At 41.3% G+C, this 23,030-nt stretch overlaps 1 protein-coding gene across 1 annotated transcript in view; it reads left to right on the top strand.

The window, feature by feature from the left end:
- The first annotated feature begins 823 nt into the window (after positions 1 to 823).
- The window catches only part of GCLC (glutamate-cysteine ligase catalytic subunit), a 47,739-nt gene continuing 25,532 nt past the window's right edge, over positions 824 to 23,030 (top strand). Inside the window, exon 1 of the mRNA XM_050789260.1 lies at positions 824 to 1,434. Coding sequence (XP_050645217.1) covers positions 1,285 to 1,434 — 150 coding nt within the window. The 5' untranslated portion in view covers positions 824 to 1,284. The remainder of the gene's footprint in view (positions 1,435 to 23,030) is intronic.

Below are 23,030 nucleotides of genomic sequence, written 5' to 3'. Positions count from 1 at the left end.
TTCCTCTCCTTTCCCTCCAAGATAAGGCCAACTCTAGGTGTTCCCACTATCTTCATCCCCACTGTAGGCTCACATGAACGTCATTTTGATCACTTAAGGGATGAATTTTAGGTTTAGATGGTAAACTTTTGGAGATGGTTCCTCATATGGTCTATCTCGAGACTTTTTGCAATAAATGGTGTCTGTGTCATCCAGAGAACATATGTCACCAGTTAATCAAGAGAGTAGGGAATAATGATGATTTACAAATGTTGACAAATTGATTCCTCTTAATAACCGGGTCAATTTATTGGCCATCAACACTATACACATGCACACTATGCACATAATTACGACATCTATAAAAGATAGAATTAATATAATTGTATGCAGCTATGGGAAGAACTTGTCCCAAGTCTCACAGTCAGTAAGTGATGGAGCCTAGAGTTGAACTGTTTCACTTCACTACCATGTTAATACTTTTCTCAACACATTCTGCCGCTCTCACTGATTTAAGTGTGAGGCCCTGACCAACTAAAAAATAATATGGTGAGTTAGTCATTGATTCAAACAATCAACTTTCTTCCCCAACCCCAAGTTTGTCTCTTTTGATTAGGAAAAAAAAATGAATTTTGACATGTCGCGTTTGCTTAAAGCGAGGCAGACCGCAGGCCCCCTTCCCGCGAGCTGCTTCCCTCGACTCCGCCCCAACCACCCTTGCACACCCCTCCTCAGTCTCCGCAGTTCCCACCGGGCTCCCCCCGGCCACGCCTCCGCCGCTGCACCTCCTCCTGTCCCCGCCTTCGCCCGTAGTCTATAAAACCCGGAGCGACGGATCGCGCCCAGGAGCGGCGAGCAAGCGGACGCAAAGACTGGGCATGCTCGGCGGCGGCGCAGGTTTTGGTCACAAGTAGGAAGAAGCCAGTGCACCAGACCGGCAAAGAGAAGCGGGAGCAGCCGCGGCAGCGCGGCCGTGGGGTCCGCAGACGCCGCCGCTTCGGAGCGGGAGAAGGAGCAGCGGGGAGCCGGCCAGGGCGAGGCCGCCGGGCCGAGAGCGGTCCCGCCTGCCCTCGGTCTTCTGCCTTCGCATCCGCGCGGTGCGTCGGACCCAGGGTCTGTCACCTGGGCGCCAGGGGCCGCCGCCGGGGAGCCGGAGCGGACGGGACCCTCCCTCCGCCGACTGCGGCCCGAGGGCGCCCCCGCGGGGTGGAGCGGCAGCTGCCTTCTGCGGGCGGCTGAGTGTCCGTCTCGCGCCGGGAGCGGGCGGCCGCCGTCAGCCCCGAGGAGGAGGAGAAGGGGGCGGCCATGGGGCTGCTGTCCCAGGGCTCGCCGCTGAGCTGGGAGGAAACCAAGCGCCATGCCGACCACGTGCGGCGGCACGGGATCCTCCAGTTCCTGCACATCTACCACGCCGTCAAGGACCGGCACAAGGACGTTCTCAAGTGGGGCGATGAGGTGAGCGCCCGCGGCCCCCGCCCTTGCCCGGCACCCCTGTCTGGCCGCCCGCGCTGCCTTTGTCTGGCCCTACGCCCCCGGCCCTATCGCGGTCCGCGTTCTCCACTGTGCCCGGGGGTCCTCGAGCGCCTCCCGGCCCCGGGAGCATCGTCCCTGCCTTCGCCTATTCGGCGTCCAGGGCCATCCTCCTGACTAGACTCCTTTCTCGTTCATTCATTCTTTTGGGTTTTCCCCTTCATTCCATAAACACGGATTGGGCGCTGGGAGGGCGTGAGCATGAAAAAGTGACACTAGGTGCTGCGAGTCTTCAACCTAGTGTTTCTGCAGACAGGCGACTACCACGATCCACCTTAGAGGCTCAAAATTCGCTTTTGCGGTCAGTATGAAAGAGACTAAGTTTTCCTAGCAGGCCTGCTGCTTTTAGAAATCAGGTCTTCAGGATGTCCACTTCTGCTCAACCTCATGCAGGTGTCTTTTTCTTAAACCTCTCCAACTTCTCATCTCCCCTCCCCTCCAACACACACACTTGATAGCTATAAATTGAAACCAGTAAATTACGGCTCAGTTTCCTACATGGGGGAGGAAACTTCCCTTTCCTGTTTAGTTCTAAGTGGGAAAGCATTTAGAGTTTCAGCATTAGGATTTGCTTGTGTCTTTCCATGGCCTAGGTCCAGCATCCAAACTTCACAAACCAGTGTTCTGTGTAGAGATGAAATGTCTCTAGATTCTCAGTATGTTGAACCATTGTTTATTGGAATGATCTGGAATGCAGCAATGTTAAAACTGTTGGTTTAGTGTCATCTGCCAAAACGTTTTGTGCCTTCCCTTTCTGTTTTTGAAAATTACGTGTGTATGCAGTACACATTAAATGACTTCTTGAGAAGTCCATCTCTTTTTTCTTGTTTTTAGTTTTTGCCTTAGCTGGCTTGCCACCTGTGTAAACTGTTTATCTTTTGGCCAGTGTTGTTACCACTCTTGGCCTAAGTGCTGAGGTGCTGTTACACCAGTGCAGAATATCTCCTTTCAAAAAGTTAGTTTTTTTTTTTTTTTTTTTTATTTCTAAGATTGGGAGATAATTCTGCCTCCTACAGCTGAAGAAATTGTGCTGTTTTAAATTAGGAAAGTATGATGACTAGTAATTCACATTTCTACAAAAAGTGGTTTGTCACTTCTTTGAACAGAAAAAGCACAGCATGTGTTTTGGTGATGATTCTTCAGTTTTACTGTAAAGTTCATAATTTCTTTACAGCATCTGCCATTTTGTATATTCATTTTTGTATTGTGTGTCACAGGAAAATGTAAGACGAAATAGGGCAGGGACATAATGTTTGTTCACCTGTGTTTTCCTAGGTCCCAGCCTTGTGCCTGGCATCAGGTCCTTGTGGCATGAATGAGTGAATTACCATTTAAAGTTTCCACTGTATGGTAACTAGTCATTCTAGAGCAGTTCAAAGTTTGACATTTTTTTGTGCTACTCCTTTTTTTTTTTTTTTTTTTTTTTTTTTTTTTTTTGAGACGGAATCTTGCTCTGTGCCCAGGCTGGAGCGCAATGGCGCGATCTCGGCTCACTGCAACCAGTGCCTCCCGGGTTCAAGCATTTCTCCTGCCTCAGCCTCCTGAGTAGCTGGGATTACAGGTGCCTGCCACCGGGCCCAGCTAATTTGTGTATTTTTAGTAGAGATAGGGTTTCACCATGTTGGTCAGGGCGGTCTCAAGCTCCTGACCTCAGGTAATCCACCTGCCTCGGCCTCCCAAAGTGCTGGGATTACAGGCGTGAGCCAGTGTGCCCTGTGCTTCTTTTGACATTTAACTAGGTCTCTCTACAAAGACAGGCAGTTCATGTCTTTGGTAGTCATTGTCCCAGGTAGAAGTACATCAACAGGAAATTTGCAGCACAGTTGGAGCTCAGCAACTCATTCCGGAGACAACACCCCACCCCCCACCACCCCTAATCCATCTTCGTCCCATTTGGTGTATTCCTGCAAGACCCTCCAGGAATCCTTAATCTTACCCTTTTAAAAAGGGCCTCTCCTGTTGGCAGGAAGAGCATTTAGAACTACCTATTTTAAGTGACTTTTGTAGTTGTTAGGTAAGTTGAAGTGAGAAGAGCTGAAGAGTAGAGTCTTGAAGTACATGTCTCTACTTTTAACAGGCTTTCATGGAGAGCTTTGCAATAGGTTTACCTCCTTCCCACTCCGAAAGATCAAGGGGCTTGGAAAAGAGTGGCAATAATGCAAACTTGTATTATGCATCTATAAAGAAGAGAAAATTGGACGCAGCATTTCAGCCAGGTCATAACACTTCTTGAAGAAATTATACTGAGCAGATCTGTGGAGAATTAGACTTTGATATTGTGTTAAGACTCTAATAATGGCTGGGCGGGGTGGCCTGTAATCCCAACACTTTGGAAGGCCCAGGCAGGAGGATTGCTTGAGCCCAGGAGTTCAAGGCCAACCTGGGCAATGTAGCGAGACCCCATCTCTACAAAAAATTTAAAAATTAGTGGCGTGTGCCTGTGGTCCCAACTACTCGGGAGGCTGAGATGGAAGGATCGCTTAAGCCAGGGAGTTTGAGGCTGCAGTGAGCCGTGCTTGTTCAACTGCACTCTAGCCTGGGTGACAGTGAGACCTTAGCCCCCCAGCCCCAAAAAAGATTTGATAACACTGCCCTTACCTTAACATGTGTAAATGATGTTCACCGAAAACTTTCTTTAGTGACTATTGAGACTATGCCTTCACATTTCTTCTTCCAAATACTCTGTTATAAATACAAAGTTATAAATTGATTTTTTTAAACCTCATTTGAAATGCTGCTTTTACCAGCATTTTACTGTTTTATGATCTATCCTTTCTATTTCTCTAGACTATTTTGTTTTCCACATCTGCCTTTGTTCCCCCCCAACCCACTAACATATTAATGTCTTTTGGAGTGGTGAGTAAACAGAAACTGAGGTAGGAAAGTCATCTTAGATGAAAAACACAACCCGCTGCTCATTTTTTATTATTTTAAATTTGCTTCAGTTATATCTCTGGATGGAGTATAGAATTTTTGAGAAGAATAACATTCCTGCCCTGAAGTGTTGATAGTTGCCTGACACAAAGGAAAGAATTAAGATTGTGAAGATAGCCCAGGTGATTAAAAAGAATCCCCACCCTACTTTCCCTCCTGCAATGACACTTAGGTGAAACCTTGGTCTCCCCCCAGCTAGTTCTCCCTCCTACCCTTGATCTGGGATGCAGATACTAATTCTCCATTGTGGTACCTCTCTACATTTCTTTTTTTCTTTTTTTTTGAGATGGAGTCTTGCCCTTGTCACTCAGGCCGTAGTGATCTGGCTCACTGCAACGTCCGCCTCCCAGGGTTCAAGTGATTCTCTTGCCTCAGTCTCCTGAGTAGCTGGGATTACAGGCACCCAACACCACGCCCAGCTAATTTTTGTATTTTTGTATTTTTAGTAGAATTGGGGTTTCACCATGTTGGCCAGGCTGGTCTTGAACTCCTGGCCTCAGGTGATCCACCTGCCTTGGCCTCCCAAAGTGCTGGGATTACAGGCATGAGCCACTGTGCCTGGCCACCTCTCTACATCTCTTATGGGCAAAGAGAAGGTGTGACTTTTTTTTTTTTGCGGGTTGAGGTTGGGAGGGTCTCATCATGCCTAAATATTTGCTGATGCCTCTAACCATTCCTCTAGCATCATCATCATGTCAACGTAATCTAATCACCCTTTTGTAAGATAGAGCATTATTTTTCAGACTGCAGGTCATGATTCAGTAGTGGGTTGACATACATTTAGAAGATTCCAACCAGGACTTTGTGTGTGTGTGTGTGTGTGTGTGTGTGGCAAGACACTTAACACAAGATCTACCTCTTTAACAGATTTTTAAGTGCACAAATATAGTATTGTTAACTACAGGGACAGTGTTGTACAGATCTCTAGAACTAGTTTATCTTGCATAATTGAAACCATGCTCACAGATTAGCAGTTCCTCAATTTTCCCCGCCACCCAGTTCCTGGGAACAATTCTGCTTTGTGAGTTTGACTCTTTTAGTACTTCATATAAGTAGAATCAAGCAGTATTTGTCCTTCTGTGACTGATGTATTTCACTTAACATAATGTCCTCAAGGTTCATCTAAATTGTCCCATACTGCAGGATTTTTTTTTTTTTTTTTTTTTTTAGGCTGAATAATATTCCCTTGCTTGTATGTACCACATTTTCTTCATTCTTCTGTCATTGAACATTTAGTTGTCTCTACATCTTGGCAATGGTGAATAACTTCGATGAACACTGGAGTGCTAATACCTCTTTGCCAACAGGACTTTTTAAAATATTAAATGGGACAGGGTGAAGAATATTAATCTATCATACCATAGTAAGAATATTACGTAGAACTTCTGAGTTATCTTTTGAGGGGGTGTGTGAAGGTAGGCTTGTGCATTGGATTGCATGTAAATTATTTCTTACAATGGTTCACAGTTGAAGAGTTTGAAGACCACAGTCTCAGATTTATTTATTTGATGAGGTGAGCCTTGTGAAAAAGAACAGGTTAGCACTAATCTTTGCACATAGTAGGAACTCACTGGTACACATTCTGAATAGAAGTCTGAAGACAGGTCAGAAGCCTAGTGGCTCAGATGCAAGAGAGCTTGTTTGTGTGCAGAAGCCTTGAGAAATAGCTGAGAAACAGGCTGGGCAGATAAAAGTGTGTGTGGTAGATAAAAGTGGGTGTGGTGGGTGGTGTGCCACGTGGAGATGAAGAATGGCCCGCAGGACAGAAAGTGGTGTTTTGGATGTGATATGTTGGGCTTTATGGGGATCATATCAAAATGCTGCTTTTTATTGCTTACTGTTGCACTTACAGAGCCATGGACTTGGATCAAAAAAGACAAACATGAACTGAAAACTCGCCATAGGTATGGTTGGAAGGAGAGGCTGCCACTTTAGAAATTCTCAGCTCTACTCACTAGGATAGTATTTGTCTCTTCACACCAGAAATAACTTTGGATTTGGGGTTCAGCTTGTGTTCTCGTCCAAGGCCGAAGTGGATTGTCTTACAGAGCTGCGTGTATGCTGGCTTTTTGGAACTCGGGTATTTTCCTGTGAGAGCTCCACGATCAGCCTGCAGATGCCTGTTTCACCTTTACTATGACAGGTCCTAACTCTAGCCACCATTTACTGTGCTGCTTCTGTGGGAAACAGAAATTCTAGCTCTTAGGTTCCAGGAAGATACCTATGTTGCCCCAGGATGAGGTGAGGTGAGGGGGATATTCCTGGGTGCCCTGTTGCCTGCCGATAATACAAACAAGTAAGCACTTCCGCACAGTTCACACACAGCTTTTCAGATATGGGTTTTGTTTGTAACTTAAGCACATTAAAAGACAGATCTGGGAAATCTATGATGTAAATGTAATAAATACGACTCCTGATTTTTTGCTAATCACTCCAATGTTAGCTGCCCACCAGACCTTTTCAGCTACTTAGTGGCAGATGTATCATCAGAATTGAAATCTGTCTGACTCCAGGTCCAGTCCGTAAATATTTTACCAGGTTTTGGGTTATTTACAGTCATGAATTTCATTGAATTTCCTTTTGCAGAGTTCAAACTGTATAGGTTGTAGAGAGTCAGAAAACAACATTTAAAACTTATACTTCTTCTAAGTTTGTAACCCAGTGCAGTGGCTCTTGAAAGGCAAAAAGGTAAATTATCCTCTAGTTAGCAGAAAAGTCCATGTGAACTTTGAGAGGAAAATGCAATGTATCTTTAATCTTTATGAGCATGTTCTTATGTATAAAACAGAAATGGGATTTATTAAGGGCTGATATATCATCCATTGAGTTTGAACTTCCAATTTGCCTATGCTGGGTTCAGAATGCTGAAGTGACTATTTAGAAAATGCATAGCTTGCCAGGCATGGTGGCTTGTGCCTGTAATCCCAGCTACTTGGGAGGCTGAGGTGGAAGGATTGCTGGAGCCCAGGAGTTCATGGCTGCAGTGAGCTATGATCATGCCACTACTGCACTGTAGCCTGGGTGACAGAGTGGCACCCCATCTCTTTCAAACAAAAAAAGAAAGAAAATGCCTAGCTTATGAATGAATAAGCTTATGATCCTGTTTAAAAATACAGTCTTGAGCAATAAATCTAGAATGGACAAAAGCACAATTATTTGAGTCAAATTGAAGGTTCTCTATAGCTTTGGGCAAGTTGCTTACTCTCTCAACTTCAGTTCTGTCATCTATTAAATGGGGACAACACTACCTTCCTTACAGGGTTATTGAGATTAAAAGAGGTAATATTAGCGAGATGGTTTGCAAGTGTCTAGCCTGTTAAGTAAAAACTCATAAATAGCCTAAACCATTTACTTAGAAAATTTAAAATATCTAGTATATCTTATTTAAATAGCTGTGGTCATTGGGGAATGTAACATTCCACATATGTAGGGATTTTTTTGTTTGTTTGTTTTTTACAGTTGACTGAAACTTGCTCATTCAGATAAATTCCATTAACAATAATTTTTTATCATATTTATTTCCTTTTTTTTAAATATTATTTATTTATTTATTTATTTTTTCGAGACAGGGTCTTGCTCTGTCACCCAGGCTGGAGTGCAGTGACACCATCACAGTGTACTGCAGCCTCAGCCTCCCGGGCTCAAGCGATTTTGATCGCATTTCTAAGTTGCGCTTCAAAAATGCATTCACACAGGCTAGGCTTCTTAAAATAAGATATAGAGCACAAATTAATTATTTCTTAATAGGCATGACAAAGATTCAGGTTTCTTCTATAGGTCATAGCGTATTCTGTAGCACAAAAAGCAAAGTTGTCGCATCTATCTTTTTTAGCTGTCACTGGACGTTGATTCAACAGCATTTATTGTCCATTAACCCCTACCCACCCCCCAGAAGTCCCCTTGTGCCCTTTGCACATGTGTGCATGTGTGTATGCTAGAGAGAGAGAGGGAGAGCACTTCAGTTGATTCTGGTTTTTCTTCAGACACCACCTTTGAGAAACTGCCTTAAAGAATGTGTGGTCATTAATTAGATGAAGGAGAGAAAGGAAGGCATTATTGCCAAAAGAACAGTGTAACACAGGAGGAAAGGTGAGAAATACCATTGGATAGCATGTGAAGGTTATTGTGCAGTTTGGTGTTGTAAATGCAGTGAATAGGTTTAGCCAGCTTATAGAGGTCTTTGTTTAGTTCTCGATAAGTAGAGGTTATGTTGTACTTTAAAAACATGAGAAAAGTAGAATGGAAAAAAAGCATATTAGTCTTCTGTACCTATCTCCTACAGAAAAATCCTTTAAGACTTACCAGTTACTATGACCTACCATATCACTGTTGAATTCCTGCATGTTAAGACCCTACTGTCTTAGAAGTATGGTATTAGCAGATATACTCATTGATTGGTACTGTGTGTAGTTTCATTTTGAAGCATAAACCTGAGTAACATTCAGTAAGACTCTGCATGTTCAGAAAAGATGTCACAATATTAACTGAGCCTCTAACATCACTATTTATGTTTCTGAACATTTTTACATACTGTCAAGGCTTGTGAATATATTATTAAAGTTAGAAAACTGTATATGAAGCATTACTGATGTTGCTGGTATTATTGGAAGGACCATATCCTAATGAGCTTGCTAATTAGTACTCTGTTTCTACATTTCATGATATAATCAGGTGTTTCAAAAAAAAACATTTAAACAGCTTTATTGAGTTATAAAGTTAACTGCACATATTTAAAATGTACAATTTGGTAAGTTTTGACATATGTATACATCATAAAATCACCTCTGATAATAAGTATATTCATTATCTCCAAAAATGTCATCATGCCCCTTTGGTAATTTCTTCCTCTCTCCATCCCATGCAACTGATTTGCTTTCTGTTACTGTAGTTTGCATTTTCTAGATTTTCATATCCAGGAAATCATAGTTTGCATTTGATATCTAGTTTCATATATCTAGGAAATCATACAGCATATACTTTTTTGGTCTGGCTTCTTTGGTTCTACATAAATATTTTGAGATCAATCCATGTTACATGCGTCAGTAGTTCATTCCTTTTCGTTGCTGAGTAATATTTCATTCCATGGATATACCAGTTTGTTGATACATTCACCATTTGTGTTGCATTCAGTTTTTCACTATTATAAAAAAATTATATGAACATTAACATACAAGTTTGTATGTATGGACTAATGCTTTTCTTCATCTTATTACTCTTGGAGTGGTGTATGTTAACTTTTTAAGGAAACTATAATATCAGACTTTTCCAGGGTGGTTGTACCATTTTGCATTCTCACTAGCGAGTATGCCAGTTCAGTTCATCCACATTCTTGTTAACACTGGTATGGGCAGTCTCTTTAATTTTAGCTATTCTAATAGGAGTGTGGTGGTACGTTATTGTATTTTTAATTTGCATCTTCCTGAAGATCAGTGATATTGAGTATCTTTTCATGTGCCGATTTGTCACGTGTGTATCTTTTTTTGTGAAGTGTGTTAAAATCATTTGTCTGTTTTAAAACTATTGAATTTTGAGCGTTCTCTATATTTTCGATGTAAGTCTTATCAGACACATGCTTTGCAAACTTTGCAAATATTTCCTCTCAGTCTGTTTTCATTCTCTTTTTTTATTCTTTTTTTTTTTTTTTGAGACAGAGTCTCACTCTGTGGCCCAGGCTGTAGTGCAGTGGCACAATCTCTGCTCACTGCAACTTCCACCTACCAGGTTCAAGTGATTCTCCTGCCTCAGCCTCCCGACTAGCTGGGATTACAGGCATGTGCCACCACGCCTGGCTAATTTTGTGTTTTTAGTAGAGGTGAGGTTTCACCATGTTGGCCAGGCTGGTCTCGAACTCCTGAGCTCAGGCAATCCGCCTGCCTTGGCCTTCCAAAGTGCTGGGATTACAGTCATAAGCCACCGCGCCTGGCCTTATTTATATTTTTAAGAGATGAGGTTTTGCTGTGCTGCCTAGGCTGTCCTAGAACTCTTGGGCTCAAACAAACCTCTGCCTCAGCCTCACAAGTAGCTGAGACTTAGAGGCATGTGCCACTGCACCTGGCTAATGGCATACTCTTTTGATTGCTGTGTCTTTATAGTAAGCCATGAGATCACGTAGTATTAGCCCTCTGGCTTTATTCTTTTTCAACTGGTTTGACTCTTCAGGATATTTTGACTTTCCAAATTTCCAAGTGAATTTTAGAACCAGATAGGCAATTTCTACTTAAAAACAAACAAAAACCCTACTGGGGTTTTTTATTGGGATTGCATTGAATCTATAGCTCAGTCTGGGGAGAAATGACATCTTAACAATATTGAGTCTTTGAGTATATGAATATCTCTCCACTCTACTTACATCTTTAATTTCTCCCAGCAGTGTTTTGTAGTTTTTCAGTATAGGTCTTTCACGTCTTTTTTGTTATCCCTGAATGTTTCTTATGTTTCAGTTCTATTGTAAATGATTTCCCCAGACCTTCACCTCCATCTCTTCCACCCAGGGAGTCCACTGGGCTCTACTTTACCTTCCTGCCCGTGACCTGGAGCCTCTCCCCAGGCAGTAAGTGGGGGAAATTGTAGAGCCCACTGATTTTCCCCTATATCTCAGGGGTCCTTTCTTATCTGATATGCAGTGTCTTGAAAAGTATTCTTTCGTATATTTTCTCTTCCTCTCTCTTTATTTATTTTTGTTGTTGTTGTTGTTGTTTTTTGGTTTTTCAGGTAGGGGGGTAAATTTAGCTCCTGTTACTCCATCTTGATTAGAAGTGGAATTGTTTCCCACTTTTCTATCCTTCTAGCTTTGTTCTCCTTTGTCTGTAAACTTTGTACAAAGCTGGCTATCATTGTGATTTATAAGATACCTGCCATCACCAAGATTTAGCCAAGTTTGTAAAAGGTCAGGATTTTCTTTGCTCTGAAGCTACAGTTTTCATCATTTAGTATCTCTGTTATCATCCTGTGACTGGATATTTGGTTAAAGCACAATTGTTTTGAAAGTTGACATACATTTTATGAATGGGCTTTAGTCTGAAGATCAGAGTCTAAGACCTGGGGTCATCCCAGGTTGTGTGAGCTTAGAAAACAGAGCTTAAGACTGGGCACGGTGGTTGACGCCTGTAATCCCAGCACTTTGGGAGGCCGAGGAAGGTGGATCACTTGAGGTCAGGAGTTTGAGACCAACCTGACCAACATGGTGAAACCCCGTCTCTACTGAAAATACAGAATTAGCCGGGAGTGGTGGCACATGCCTGTAATCCCAGCTACCATGGAGGCTGGGGCAGGAGAATCGCTTGAACCCAGGAGGCAGAGGTTGCAGTGAGCTGAGATCGCACCACTGCACTCCAGCCTGGGCGACAAGAGTGAAACTCCGTCTCAAAAAAAAAAAAAAGAAAAGAAGAAAACAGAACTTAAATTCTTTGGACCATAATTTCCTCATCTGTAAGACTAATTAAAAAACTGTATCATTTCATGTTTTGAATTGCATGTTTATATATATATACATTCTTTTAGTTGTATTTTTTAACAATTTTTAATTGTTTCAGAATACCTTAACACTTAATACTCTGTAACTTATGAAAATCGGTACATTCTACCAGAAGTGATAGAATTCATTCCCCTGCAACCTTTCAGGTTTTAGCATTTTACATACTTTACCGTCAACTGAAGTATTAGTAATTATATTTATTAATATATATAATATATATTAATATATATAACTTATGTATATAAGTTATATATATTTATAATTAAGAAGTAATCTTAATTATAAAGCCGCAGATAATAATTTCCTAGAAATTCGGTATGGGAGTTAGAAGTATTGCTGTGTGTAGGCAGAATGATGGCAGACTTTCAAGAAGTGGGGAAGGACAAGAAGCCTCTGGATTTGCCATTTGGGCAGGTACCGGGAGCATCTGGCAACACCATATCTGAACATATTAAGGATTTGGGAGAATAGCAGAAGTTGGTGTCAGACCAAAATAAATGCCACAAAGCCCCCATGCATGTTTTTACATTTCATATGATCCTTGAAATCTTGATTATAATTTTTAGAAGGAAACAGGCTTGCACTGGGACAGCATATGAATTTGGGTCACTTTGGTAGTATCTCTGTGGCTTAGTTATCACTGGTGTGTAGTGAAACGGAACGAGTGATGACTTAATCTCCACTTAATGGTTATGTTTCTCAGACATGGTTTGAAAAGACAAAGAAGGATGTAATGAGCCTCAGACTTATAGCCAAAAGGGTTCATTTTTGATACACCTTTATTGGCACTTGGAAAGTTTGGTTATCTGGGTTGGTATGTCCTGAGCGACATACCATAGAAATCTGAGCGACTGGGTTTCTACGGCTGCGGTTCTGCTCTGATGGATGATCTCTAAGGAACTTACTGTATTAGATTTTTGTGTCTGTTTTATGGTTAGAGTTTAGTAGTTGAACTTATTTCCACAATAATACTACAAAAGAGCCCGCAAAACAGATGTTCCTAGTTACATAAATGCTCTTACAGACCCCCTGTTGTCTTTGTCCCCCTCCACCGAGATTCCGTTTTTAGGCCTTTGGATTCAGTTAACTCCTTTTTGAAGTGGATGGTGACTTAGCAGAATTCAGACTCTAAGGTGAGCGACTTTTCCAGGAAACTAGTAAAAATCTGGGCTGTAAGTCTGCTCTATTCAGATTAACTGCTGGCGGGGGCCCAGAGCTTCACAGAGATAGAAAAGGTCATAGAAGCTGCTGTTTTCTAGCAGACTTTTCAGCAGTCCTGCCTGAGCTAAGCAGAGTAGAACCCTGGCCTGTCAGTGTGTTAAGTTGTGTCTAGGGGTTACCATCTGTTGGCTCCACTACTCAAATAGAGCAAGAACTGGGAAGTAAACAAAAACTTTATTCCTGGAAGCATATTTGACGCCTGTATGCAGATCACTTTGTACATAGTTCCTGTAAACTTGGTCATCTAGTTTCTCAGCTCAGGATATACTGCAAGAAATTGAGGCAGAAATGAGAGGGACCAGTCGGGAGAGCAGCTGCCCAAAACAGGTCCAGATGTGGCCTTCCTGATGTGCCCCCAAGAGCCCCGCTCTGTTATAGCTGTAGTTAAAGAAGTGAAATTGCCAAAAACGTCCGAAGTCCTAATAAAAAGTGAAAGTATGTTTAGTATCTTCCTGTTGATAGCAGAAGGGGATGTAGTCAATTTTAGAAAGATTTCCACTCCTGTATATGTAAACTTTTTAAAGAAAACATATGCTCTAAAGGGGTAAGTTTTGGGTAATAAAATTAATTTGAATAAAATGAATGTTCTGTGTTTGATGAGTAAAAGAAAAACGGATGGTCTTATACTAAGAGTTTCTGGAAGACTTTAATTTCAAAAACAGTAGTTTAGAACTGGAACTTCGGACATTGGGTTTTCTCTTATTTTCAGATGGTTTAAAAGCCAAAGACTACAACACATTCTGAGTGGCTATCATTAGGGAAAATTAAGGCTGCTCTGCGCAGGATAAATACCTTGTACAACTTTAGGAGGCACCAGGGTGGGTAGCACCCCTTGAGAGTGGAAAGGGGAAGGAGTTACCGTGCTGGGGGTTCAGCAAAGGTCTCTCTGAAGGAGTGGCACTTGACTTGAAGCACACAAGAGCCAGCTCTTTGAAGTACTGAGGTAAAATCTTCCAGGCAGAGGGAACAAAAGTGTTTCAAAGGCCTTGAAGTAATTGTTGTGGAGACAGAAAAGGCCAGTGTAGCTGCAACACGGTGTGGGGTTTGGAGGCTGAGAAGATTGGTCGTAATGCTCTTTAGGAGGGATGTTGAAGTTTCTACTGAGTGTGAGCCATTTAAAAGTTTTAAGGAGAGTGACTTGACCTGCTTGCTGAAGGGCCATGGTCTTCCTGACTGTAGGGTTAGACAGTATTCCATGCTAGTAGCTTTCACCTTCGACTAAAACAAGTGCTCTGTGAAACATTTCCACAAAACAGCAGTTCCCTTCCCATGAGTGACATATTCTGATATTTCTATTCTACCCTATTAAAAATTATTTTTTGTTATGTTGATCACAACTCATCATGGCCCACAAAGGAGCTGTAACCAACGTTTGAAAAGCACAAGACACTATTCTGTGTCCCTCAGTGTATCGCTGCCCTGGAGCTAGAAAATAGTAACCACTAACCCTTAAGTAGTACGGTGTACTTAATACTGTTTTAGCACTTTACATGCATTATTTTATGTAATCCTCCCCAGTAGCCCTGTGAGGCAAGTATTACCTCCATTCTGCAAAAACTGAAGCATCGAGAAGTTACCAAGATTCAAACGGATTGACTCCAAAGCCTGCCCTCTTGGCTGCTCCCCCACCTATTATCACCTAAATAGGCAGGAGGAAAAGAGCTCTGTGACAGTTTTAATAGGCTCCAGACAGAGATGAGATTGAGAGTGGCGAGGAAGAGAAGGAAGAACAGAGAAAGCAATGGTGGTAATGCAGGAAGTAGGCTTTTTTTTTTTTTTATGAAAATATGAATATGTCATCGGCCACAGATACAGGCTTAAGCATTTTTTGGTACCCCATAGCCGGTAATTCTCTTCTAGTGAAATGCCAACACTCTTTCAAAACGATACCATTGAATATGCTTGGCAAAGTTCTCGGTCTGCAGGACAAATGCTAACAAGTTTAGTAATGTGACTGCAGCCTTCCCAGCTAATCTGCTGGCCAGCGAGCCCTGTGAAAAGGCAGATGCAGGACGAGCCCTTTCTGTGAAAATCAGGCTGACCTCATTTGATAGTTATGCAGCTTGTGTCAACCTCTTCCCAGGGCAGCAGGTAGCAGGCCAGAATCAGAACCCCAAGTCAGGAGCTTTAACTTATCTGAGATTTTCATCCTTTAGCATGAATTTCAAATACGGCAGGGAAGGAAATTGAATTCACAAAAACCTAAATCTTCCAGATCCCACAGGTTAGAATTACTCTGTTGGTGGGATCTACTGTAACACCCAGGTACAATTCCTGAATGGGAACTGGACGCTGCCTTTATGAGATGTGGTTATGACAGAATGTCTGCACTCAGATTCGTATGATGGTGGAATGGCATTAATTGGAGGTCTTGAAGCCCTGTCATCCTGTCACTGGAGGCATAGGTGACCCCCACTGAGCACTAGCAGTCACTTTGGAGTTAGAATTCCTCCATGTAGCATTGACTCTCACTTAGTCTCTTTAGAAAGCTCTCTTTTTTTCTCTCTCTTCGTTGGGTTGGTTAGTCTAGCACCAGTTCCTAGGAACTAAAATCCTGAATTTCTCATAGGCAGTCTGTGAATTTAGGACAGCCTAGCTTATAACATGCCTTAGAAGGAAATCATGTGTGTGTTCTTGCTTGCTCAGCCCAGGAAGTACATCAGACCCTGAGCTGGGCACCACCCACTGGGGGGATGTATTCTCTCTAGCAATAGTCCCGCCCACATGCTAAAGCCCTAAACTCTCCTGCACCTAGAGGGAGCCCCTGCAGAAATTGCCCATGATCCTCACCCGCTATGGTACCCCAGCTCTGGCTACTGCAGGGCAGTTGATCCAAAGCAGCTTCTGTCTGGGGACCAGGATACTGTTTCTTGTCAACCACGTGGTGACTAGGACTCTAGCAGGGGAATACGTTCTTAGGAAAAAGCCAAGGAATTCACTTGTCCTTAGAACCCAGAAGCTATTGTACTAAAGTACAGATGTTTGGAGGTAAATAAGAACTATTCATACTTACAATGTTGTTTCTTTAAGAGAAAATGTGTTCTGGTTTAGGTTCCTAAATTACAGAGTACCTGAGTTATGCTGGTGGCCATAAGCAGACATCCCCATTGGCAACTTGATGTGCTATCTTTTCTGAGGTTAATTTGTGTGAGAAGACTGGTTAGGTTTTGCTAGATATGGTTCAGAAATAAAGTGGGAATGCCTTAATGGTCTTTATAATTGTCAGAAAATTAAAACTAGCATATGCCTGAATTGTGGTAGCATGATGTTTAAAAAAAAATCAGCCAGTATAAATTCAGAGGCCCAGAAAATGTCTCATGCGTCTGTGGAGCATGAAAGAACAGATCTACATTCAAGGATTTCCTTTGTGCCAACAAGAATGAATTAGTGTGTCCAGGTAAAATTAATTTCAGGATTGTGGTTTCTCTTGGGTTTTGGTCCAGTGCTGCCTAGTACAACCTCTGCAGTAAGAGAAATGTTCTACTCTGTACTAACCATTAGGGAGTAGGAAACTGATTATTTTATGCTAAGTAATTTTAAATCCATACAGCCACATGTGCTAAGTGAGTAGCATAATGGACAACACAATGTTTTGCGTTCCTTTGGTGACAGGTGACATTTTCCCCTGTATGAGAGTCATCCCAGTTTACCCCGCAACTCTCATTGTCTTTCTGTATTTTATTAAAGTCTTGAAATTTTTCTCTTGGGTCTCGTATCACTAATCTAGGCATGTTAAGAATATTTTCTCTGTTTGGGCCGAGACAACGTTGAGAAAGTTACTCCACCTAATCCTATAGGAAATTAATTGATTTTTATGCAGTATTAAAATTGAGATTAATGTGTTATAAATAAAAAGCAGCCTGCTCTGTGCTACAGAAAACTAGATCAGGGAGAGGCCACATTTATTTTAATTTCTAAAAGTGTAAACCTTTCATAGTATCGTGGGAAATTATTTAGTATGAATAGGCATTTCAAAGTAGGAGGAAAAAAACCTGTTTTCTCAAAATATATGAAATGTTAGAAGAATTTGATACAGCTTTAGACGAGACTGCTAAAACATTTTCTTTTTGGAACATAGTACAATTTAATTATTACAGTATCCACAGTCATCATTTAAAATATAGTTGTGTGTGTGATGTTATGTATGTATAGTATCATGTACACAAAAGCACACACAGTTTCTACTTTGTACTTACTGGTCCCCTAAAAGTGCTTGGAGATTACCTTGTGAAACAGTGGTTTTCATATTTGCGATGTCATCATTAGACATATCGAACATGGGAGTCCATCTTTAAAAATCTGAGCCATATGTAATTTTATTACATCTGTGTTAGAATCTCATATTCAATTTTCTACTTTTTAAAACACAGCTCCTCTTTTAGCCTTGTCATTCAGGTTGTCCTATGTTACTGTGGGTGTTTAAAAATTAAGTAATATCACTATGGCTAACACTTCTTTGGGTGCTCCAAGTTTGGGAAGTAAATGCCATCCAACTTGATGGTTGAGAGTTCTTTTAAAAAATATTTGTCATTACCATTTTGCTATGAAACAGTCTTCTGGACAGAAGGCATAGCCCCTAACTTTAAAACAGTTTATAACCTAGAGGGTGACTACTTGGCATGATCTTTGCGGGGTGGATGCAGTGATCTGCATCTTTGACAGGCGAGAGGGTGATTGTGCTGCAGTCAGTGGTGTAGCTCCCCTGGGGGACGGGATCCTGATGGGAGGTTGAATTTTATGTTGAAGAATCCCTAGACCCTCACCTTTGCCTAGCCAGTCCCCATGTCAGGAATCAACGTAAATTTAAATGGCACTTCCTCTGGGAAGCCTTCTGATCTTCTAGACTGGCTTAGACTCTGCTGTTACATATGTACAGCTCTCTTTGGTCATTTCGAGTGCTCGTTCAGATAATTCAGCAATAGCGTGTTATTGGCTATCAGTCCAGCCAGTGTAAGCCTGAGAACAGGAGCCACATCTGCCTGGCTCTTCACAGTATTCCCAGCACCTGCTTAGCAAAGGGCTTTGTTGAATGGATGAAAGGACAAAGGGGTTAGTGCTGGGGGTTGGAGGGCAGAGAGTGTGTCCAGCAAGACGGTGTTTTTTTGGCACTGATGAGTCATCAGCTCTAACTAGAGCCTTAGTCCTCAAAATGGTTGCAGGCTTGTTTAGGAGTTAGTGTAAGGAGAAGACTAAGTCTCTGAGAAGCAACAGGTGGTTCTAGCAAAAGGATCAAAACTATTGCTTGGGCCAGTGCAAGAGAGCCAGCAGTGTGGAATGGAAGAGCTGGCCCTGAACCCCAGATGTCGGTAGGGGGAATGAAAACCCCGCCCTGCACACATACTGTACCTGGACTAGGTCCTGGGGAGCCCTTCACTGTCTTGCCCTCTTGGCCTGACCACCTGAATACAGATCCTTCCCAGGGTGTAAGGAGGGGAAAGTCCTCATGCTCCCTCTGGGAGGAATGTAGGACCTCACAGCTCGTAGTCTCTGAAGGACTTAGTGTAGGTTTCTTCTCTTAAGAGGTCAAGCATATGATGAGTTAAATAGTTTGAGAGGGGAAATTCCTTCGTCTCATTTACACAGAAACTGACAAAGGAACTTTCTCCCTAAATGGGGAACTGCCTATAACTGCTCTGAGTATTATAGAACTCTGTATTGTTTCCTAATTAAGCACTGTTTTTACCTCTAGGAGTATTAAGAAATTAGTATTTCAAAAAATACCCAGCCATTCCTCAAATTCTTTTTTTTTTTTTTTTTTTTGAGATGGAGTCTCGTTCTGTCACCCAGGCTGGAGTGCAGTGGTGCGATCTCGCACAGGCGCCTCCACCACGCCTGGCTAATTTTTTGTATTTTTAGTAGAGATGGGGTTTCACCATGTTAGCCAAGATGGTCTCTATCTCCTGACCTTGTGATGTGCCCACCTTGGCCTCCCAAAGTGCTGGGATTACAGACATGAGCCACCGCACCAGGCCCACTGTTCCTCAAATTCTAAGCTCCCTGAAACTCTTACCCTTAAGGTACAATATCAACATGTTTTTAAAAGAAAGAAAAGAACATTTTTATACCAGTGGTAAATGCCGTTTAAAGACTTAAATCCTAAAAGCTTGTATTTACTCTTATCTTAAACTTCTTTGTCACAGGTATTTTCACTGTCTGCTGTATATTCAGCATTGTACTGAGTACTTACATCGCCTCCGTTAAAATTATTTCTTTTTATTGGCCTAATTTCAGATTAACATAAAAGTACCTCACGCTTGTTTAAACCTGCATTAAATGACTTGGATTGTTGTGTCCGGAGTGTTCCTAGCAACACTATTTCACACATAAAGCAAAGTACATACTAGGCTTTTGTATGTGTCTTTGTCCTTGGTTCAACAGCTCAGAGATAGTAGTGTATTAGTGACTTTTATTCTGGTCTTTTATATGTGTCTTTGTCTTTGATATGACAGCTGAGAGTAGTGGCTTTTATTCTAGTAGGATAAAGTTTAGCCTTTTAGCAATAGAAATCCAAGAGATTTTAATTTTCTTTTGTAAAAATAGTGCACATTTAAAATCTGAATGCCTTGCAAAGTGGTCAGATATTTTTATTGGGTCTCCTCCCTCAGTTAAAAGGACAACTGATGGGTGCCAAAAAACAGTATCCCAAAGTCACCTTCAGGACGTTGTAACCTGTGAATTGCAGAGAATAGAGCTCCGTGGGCATTTTTTCCCCTACTTCCAAGATGATATGTTAATTACACAAGTTTGAATTGTTGCTCTGCAACCCATTTATAATACTTTTTGGGTTTATATGCTTTTGGAGTTGTATATGTGTGTAAAGTACGTAAATATATTAGATGTTGCTGCAATTCTGGGTTTATAGCCTAAATGCTATTCAAAGTTAGAAAGCCGGTACAATTTTATCCTTGGAATCAGTGTTGTGATACAGAAAGGCATCTGTTTTAAGATTTTCTTTTGTATATTGTTCCTCTTATCCTTTGGATTCAAAAACGAAGTTTAGGATGGGGATACAATCCAGCAATCATAAAATAATGTATTGGGGCTTTAGATGTTTTATATTGGAAAAGCGTTGTCTTAATGTATCACTTTTTATTATCACCAGTCATCTAGGTTATTGCGTTCAACCCCATTTCAGCTCTAGTTTGGCTTTTAAAGATGTGGTTACGATTCAGAATGCTCATATAGACAGGCTCTAATCAGAAATAAACATAACTGTGTTGAGGTGGCGGGGTTGTTTAACAAAAAGCTAAAAGGTTGGAGAACCTCTTTGAGGACTAGCGCAGAAAGATCAAGATGACTGCAGAGAAGCACTTCAGAAGGCATTAAATTTTAGTTTGAAAAACCTTCAGGAAATTCTTGAGGCTTCCAACTGATTATATGCTATTGAAAAGTAAATTTGGTTTTCTTTGTCATTTGGTAAATATTCTGATGTTTTTCTGTTTCATTTGCTTAATGAGATCATGAAGTGATTATACTTTAATTGAGGAGAGTTTGGTTTGTTAACATTTTAAATGTCATCCATTTGGCTGATGTTTAAAACTCAAAATGAGCTTGAACTTTTTGTTCTTTTGCCCTACCCATGTTTGAAACTTGTGGGCTAAGAATGAATTTGAAAACTAAGGATTTCAATTTTTTTCAAAGTTAGGAAACTAACAGAAGTTATTGCAACTTAGTTTATATCATTGCTACAAGTTTTTGCTCATTTGGTAAAAAATAAATGATGCACTCAGTAAGCAAGGAAGTATCTCTTAGACTTTCTTTAGGAAGCATGTTATCTAGTTAAGCAAATAACTTAATTCCAGTAGCAGATGCCAGGCAGATCGGTTAGAGTCTAAGTGAGTGATAGAGGAAGTACTGAAGAGGGAACATTTCCTCCTGGCTGGGAGTTAGGAATGCTGCATAGAATAAGTGAGTTCCGTCCCGGGCCTGAGGGATGGGCCAGTTCATCTGTTTAAATCTATGACTGTAACTATTGTTACAGCTCAGCTTCCATGATACAATGTTAGGACCCCTTCCATAAAATAAAAGCATAATCAATTTGAGATAGTTTCATCCACTTTTCCCTGCTTCATATAGGTTAACTAACAATTTTATAAAAAGCTTATGTTCACTTACCAAGACTGGCACCCTCTACAATCCTAGCAGCAAGGTGTGCTGGGCCTTGAGGCCAGACGGGGCTGGCTTCAAATCCCTGCCTGACACTTGTGGCCTTGTGTAGCTTACCTCTCTGAGCCCCTTTGCCCACCTGTGAAATGGGTGATCATGCCTACTTTTGCATGCTGGGTTTGAAGATTAGGATTCATATATGAAAGCATATCCTTTCTCATTATACTCATTTAAAGATTAACTTATATCTTTTCACATACCCATTCTGAGACTTAACCGAGTTTCCTGTTCCATCAGGTTTTAGCTGTTCTGGAGTCAGAGATCTATAGATGGTATCTTGCAACCTGTAATTGTTGTTGCGAACAGTTCCAGATTCTGCAGCCTAGTTTTTTAGTCAGCTGACACTGAGTGATTGTGCAGGTGGAGATCTCATGTTTCTGGTTCACGTACCCAAATCAAGCAGCCTTTTCCATTTCCTGAGCAAAAAGATTCTGATGAGAGCTAATAAAAGTTGATTGAAAGTTTATTTTGTTGTTGTTTAAATCTGCTAGGTTATCTCCTATAGTTACTAACATTTTTTTCCCCGTTATAATCATATTACTTGGCCCGTAATGTTTCTGTGATGAGGGTGAATGACCCAAATGCCTTCTAAGACCAGAGAAATACACATAAATAAGGGAATAAACTGTAGACAGTGTGCACCCCTGAGAAGCAGACAGCGCTGCTGCACAGTCACAGCCTTCGTGCTGAGCTTCTGGGTATTGTTTTAAGACTGAGAAACTAGATTTACATGTGAAATGTCTGGGAAATAGTGGATACACTGTTGTTTGCCTTTTTTTTTTTTTTTTTTTTTTTTTCTAAACTGCTATTGTAGGCCAAACCAAATACACCGTGGCCTGGTTTGCTTTGTGAGGAGTCAGTTTCCTACCTCTGTAGTAACTGTCTTGGTGCCATGTGCAAAGGGTACATTCAAGGGTTTGCCTGAATAATTCCGTATCTTTTCACTTACGTATGGATAGTGGATGTTTTGTTTCCATCACACATAGTGATTCATAATCTTCACTGTTCACGCCAACTATCATGATTGAAAGCATACAATTTCAGGAAAAACAAAAGTAGGTTCTAGTTGTATTCTGCCCAGAAGTCTGACTTTGGTGTTTAAGTCTTTATTTTTATTAGCATTCCACCAGGTATTGTTAATAAGTGCACTAGTGCACCCTGCATTGTAAATTGTATATGGTTTCAGAGTGGAGAATTTGTCTTAAATTACTTGAGATAAACCAAAATTAAATTGGTGAAACCCCTAAAATAACTTCTCCACACGGTATATTCATGGTTATGGTTTAACTCTCCAAAGGCGGGACTCGTAGTAGGATTATGAAAGTGTAATCTACCTTATTACTTTGCCAATAAGTAAGCATAAGCTACCTTGACTGCAATGTCCAGATAACCTCTTTCTTAAACTTATAATAAGCCAACTGAGGAAATAAATTTGAAAATGCAGCTGCTTTTTTACAACAGCAGTTTCCAGAATCTTTGCTCCAAAATACATCTTTTTTGACGTACAGCTTGTCAAAATGGGTATCGACCTTTCCATAGGATATTAAGTAGGACAGAGGAAAGAAGGGGTGGAAGTGGCACTACTGACTGATCCTTTCTACAGGTTTCCATATTATGCATATGAACACTTATTTTGTGCTGTACTGTAAGCAGATGTGACTGGCCGGAGTTACTGTGGATCCTTTACAGACTTCACGTTTCCTTGCCTTTTTCTTCTGGAGGTCAC

This window comes from Macaca thibetana, chromosome 4, assembly GCF_024542745.1.
Source record: "Macaca thibetana thibetana isolate TM-01 chromosome 4, ASM2454274v1, whole genome shotgun sequence".
Classification (NCBI taxonomy): domain Eukaryota; kingdom Metazoa; phylum Chordata; class Mammalia; order Primates; family Cercopithecidae; genus Macaca; species Macaca thibetana.
The sequence above is the reverse complement of the archived record's forward strand: the minus strand, read 5'-3'. Positions and strand labels throughout refer to the sequence as shown.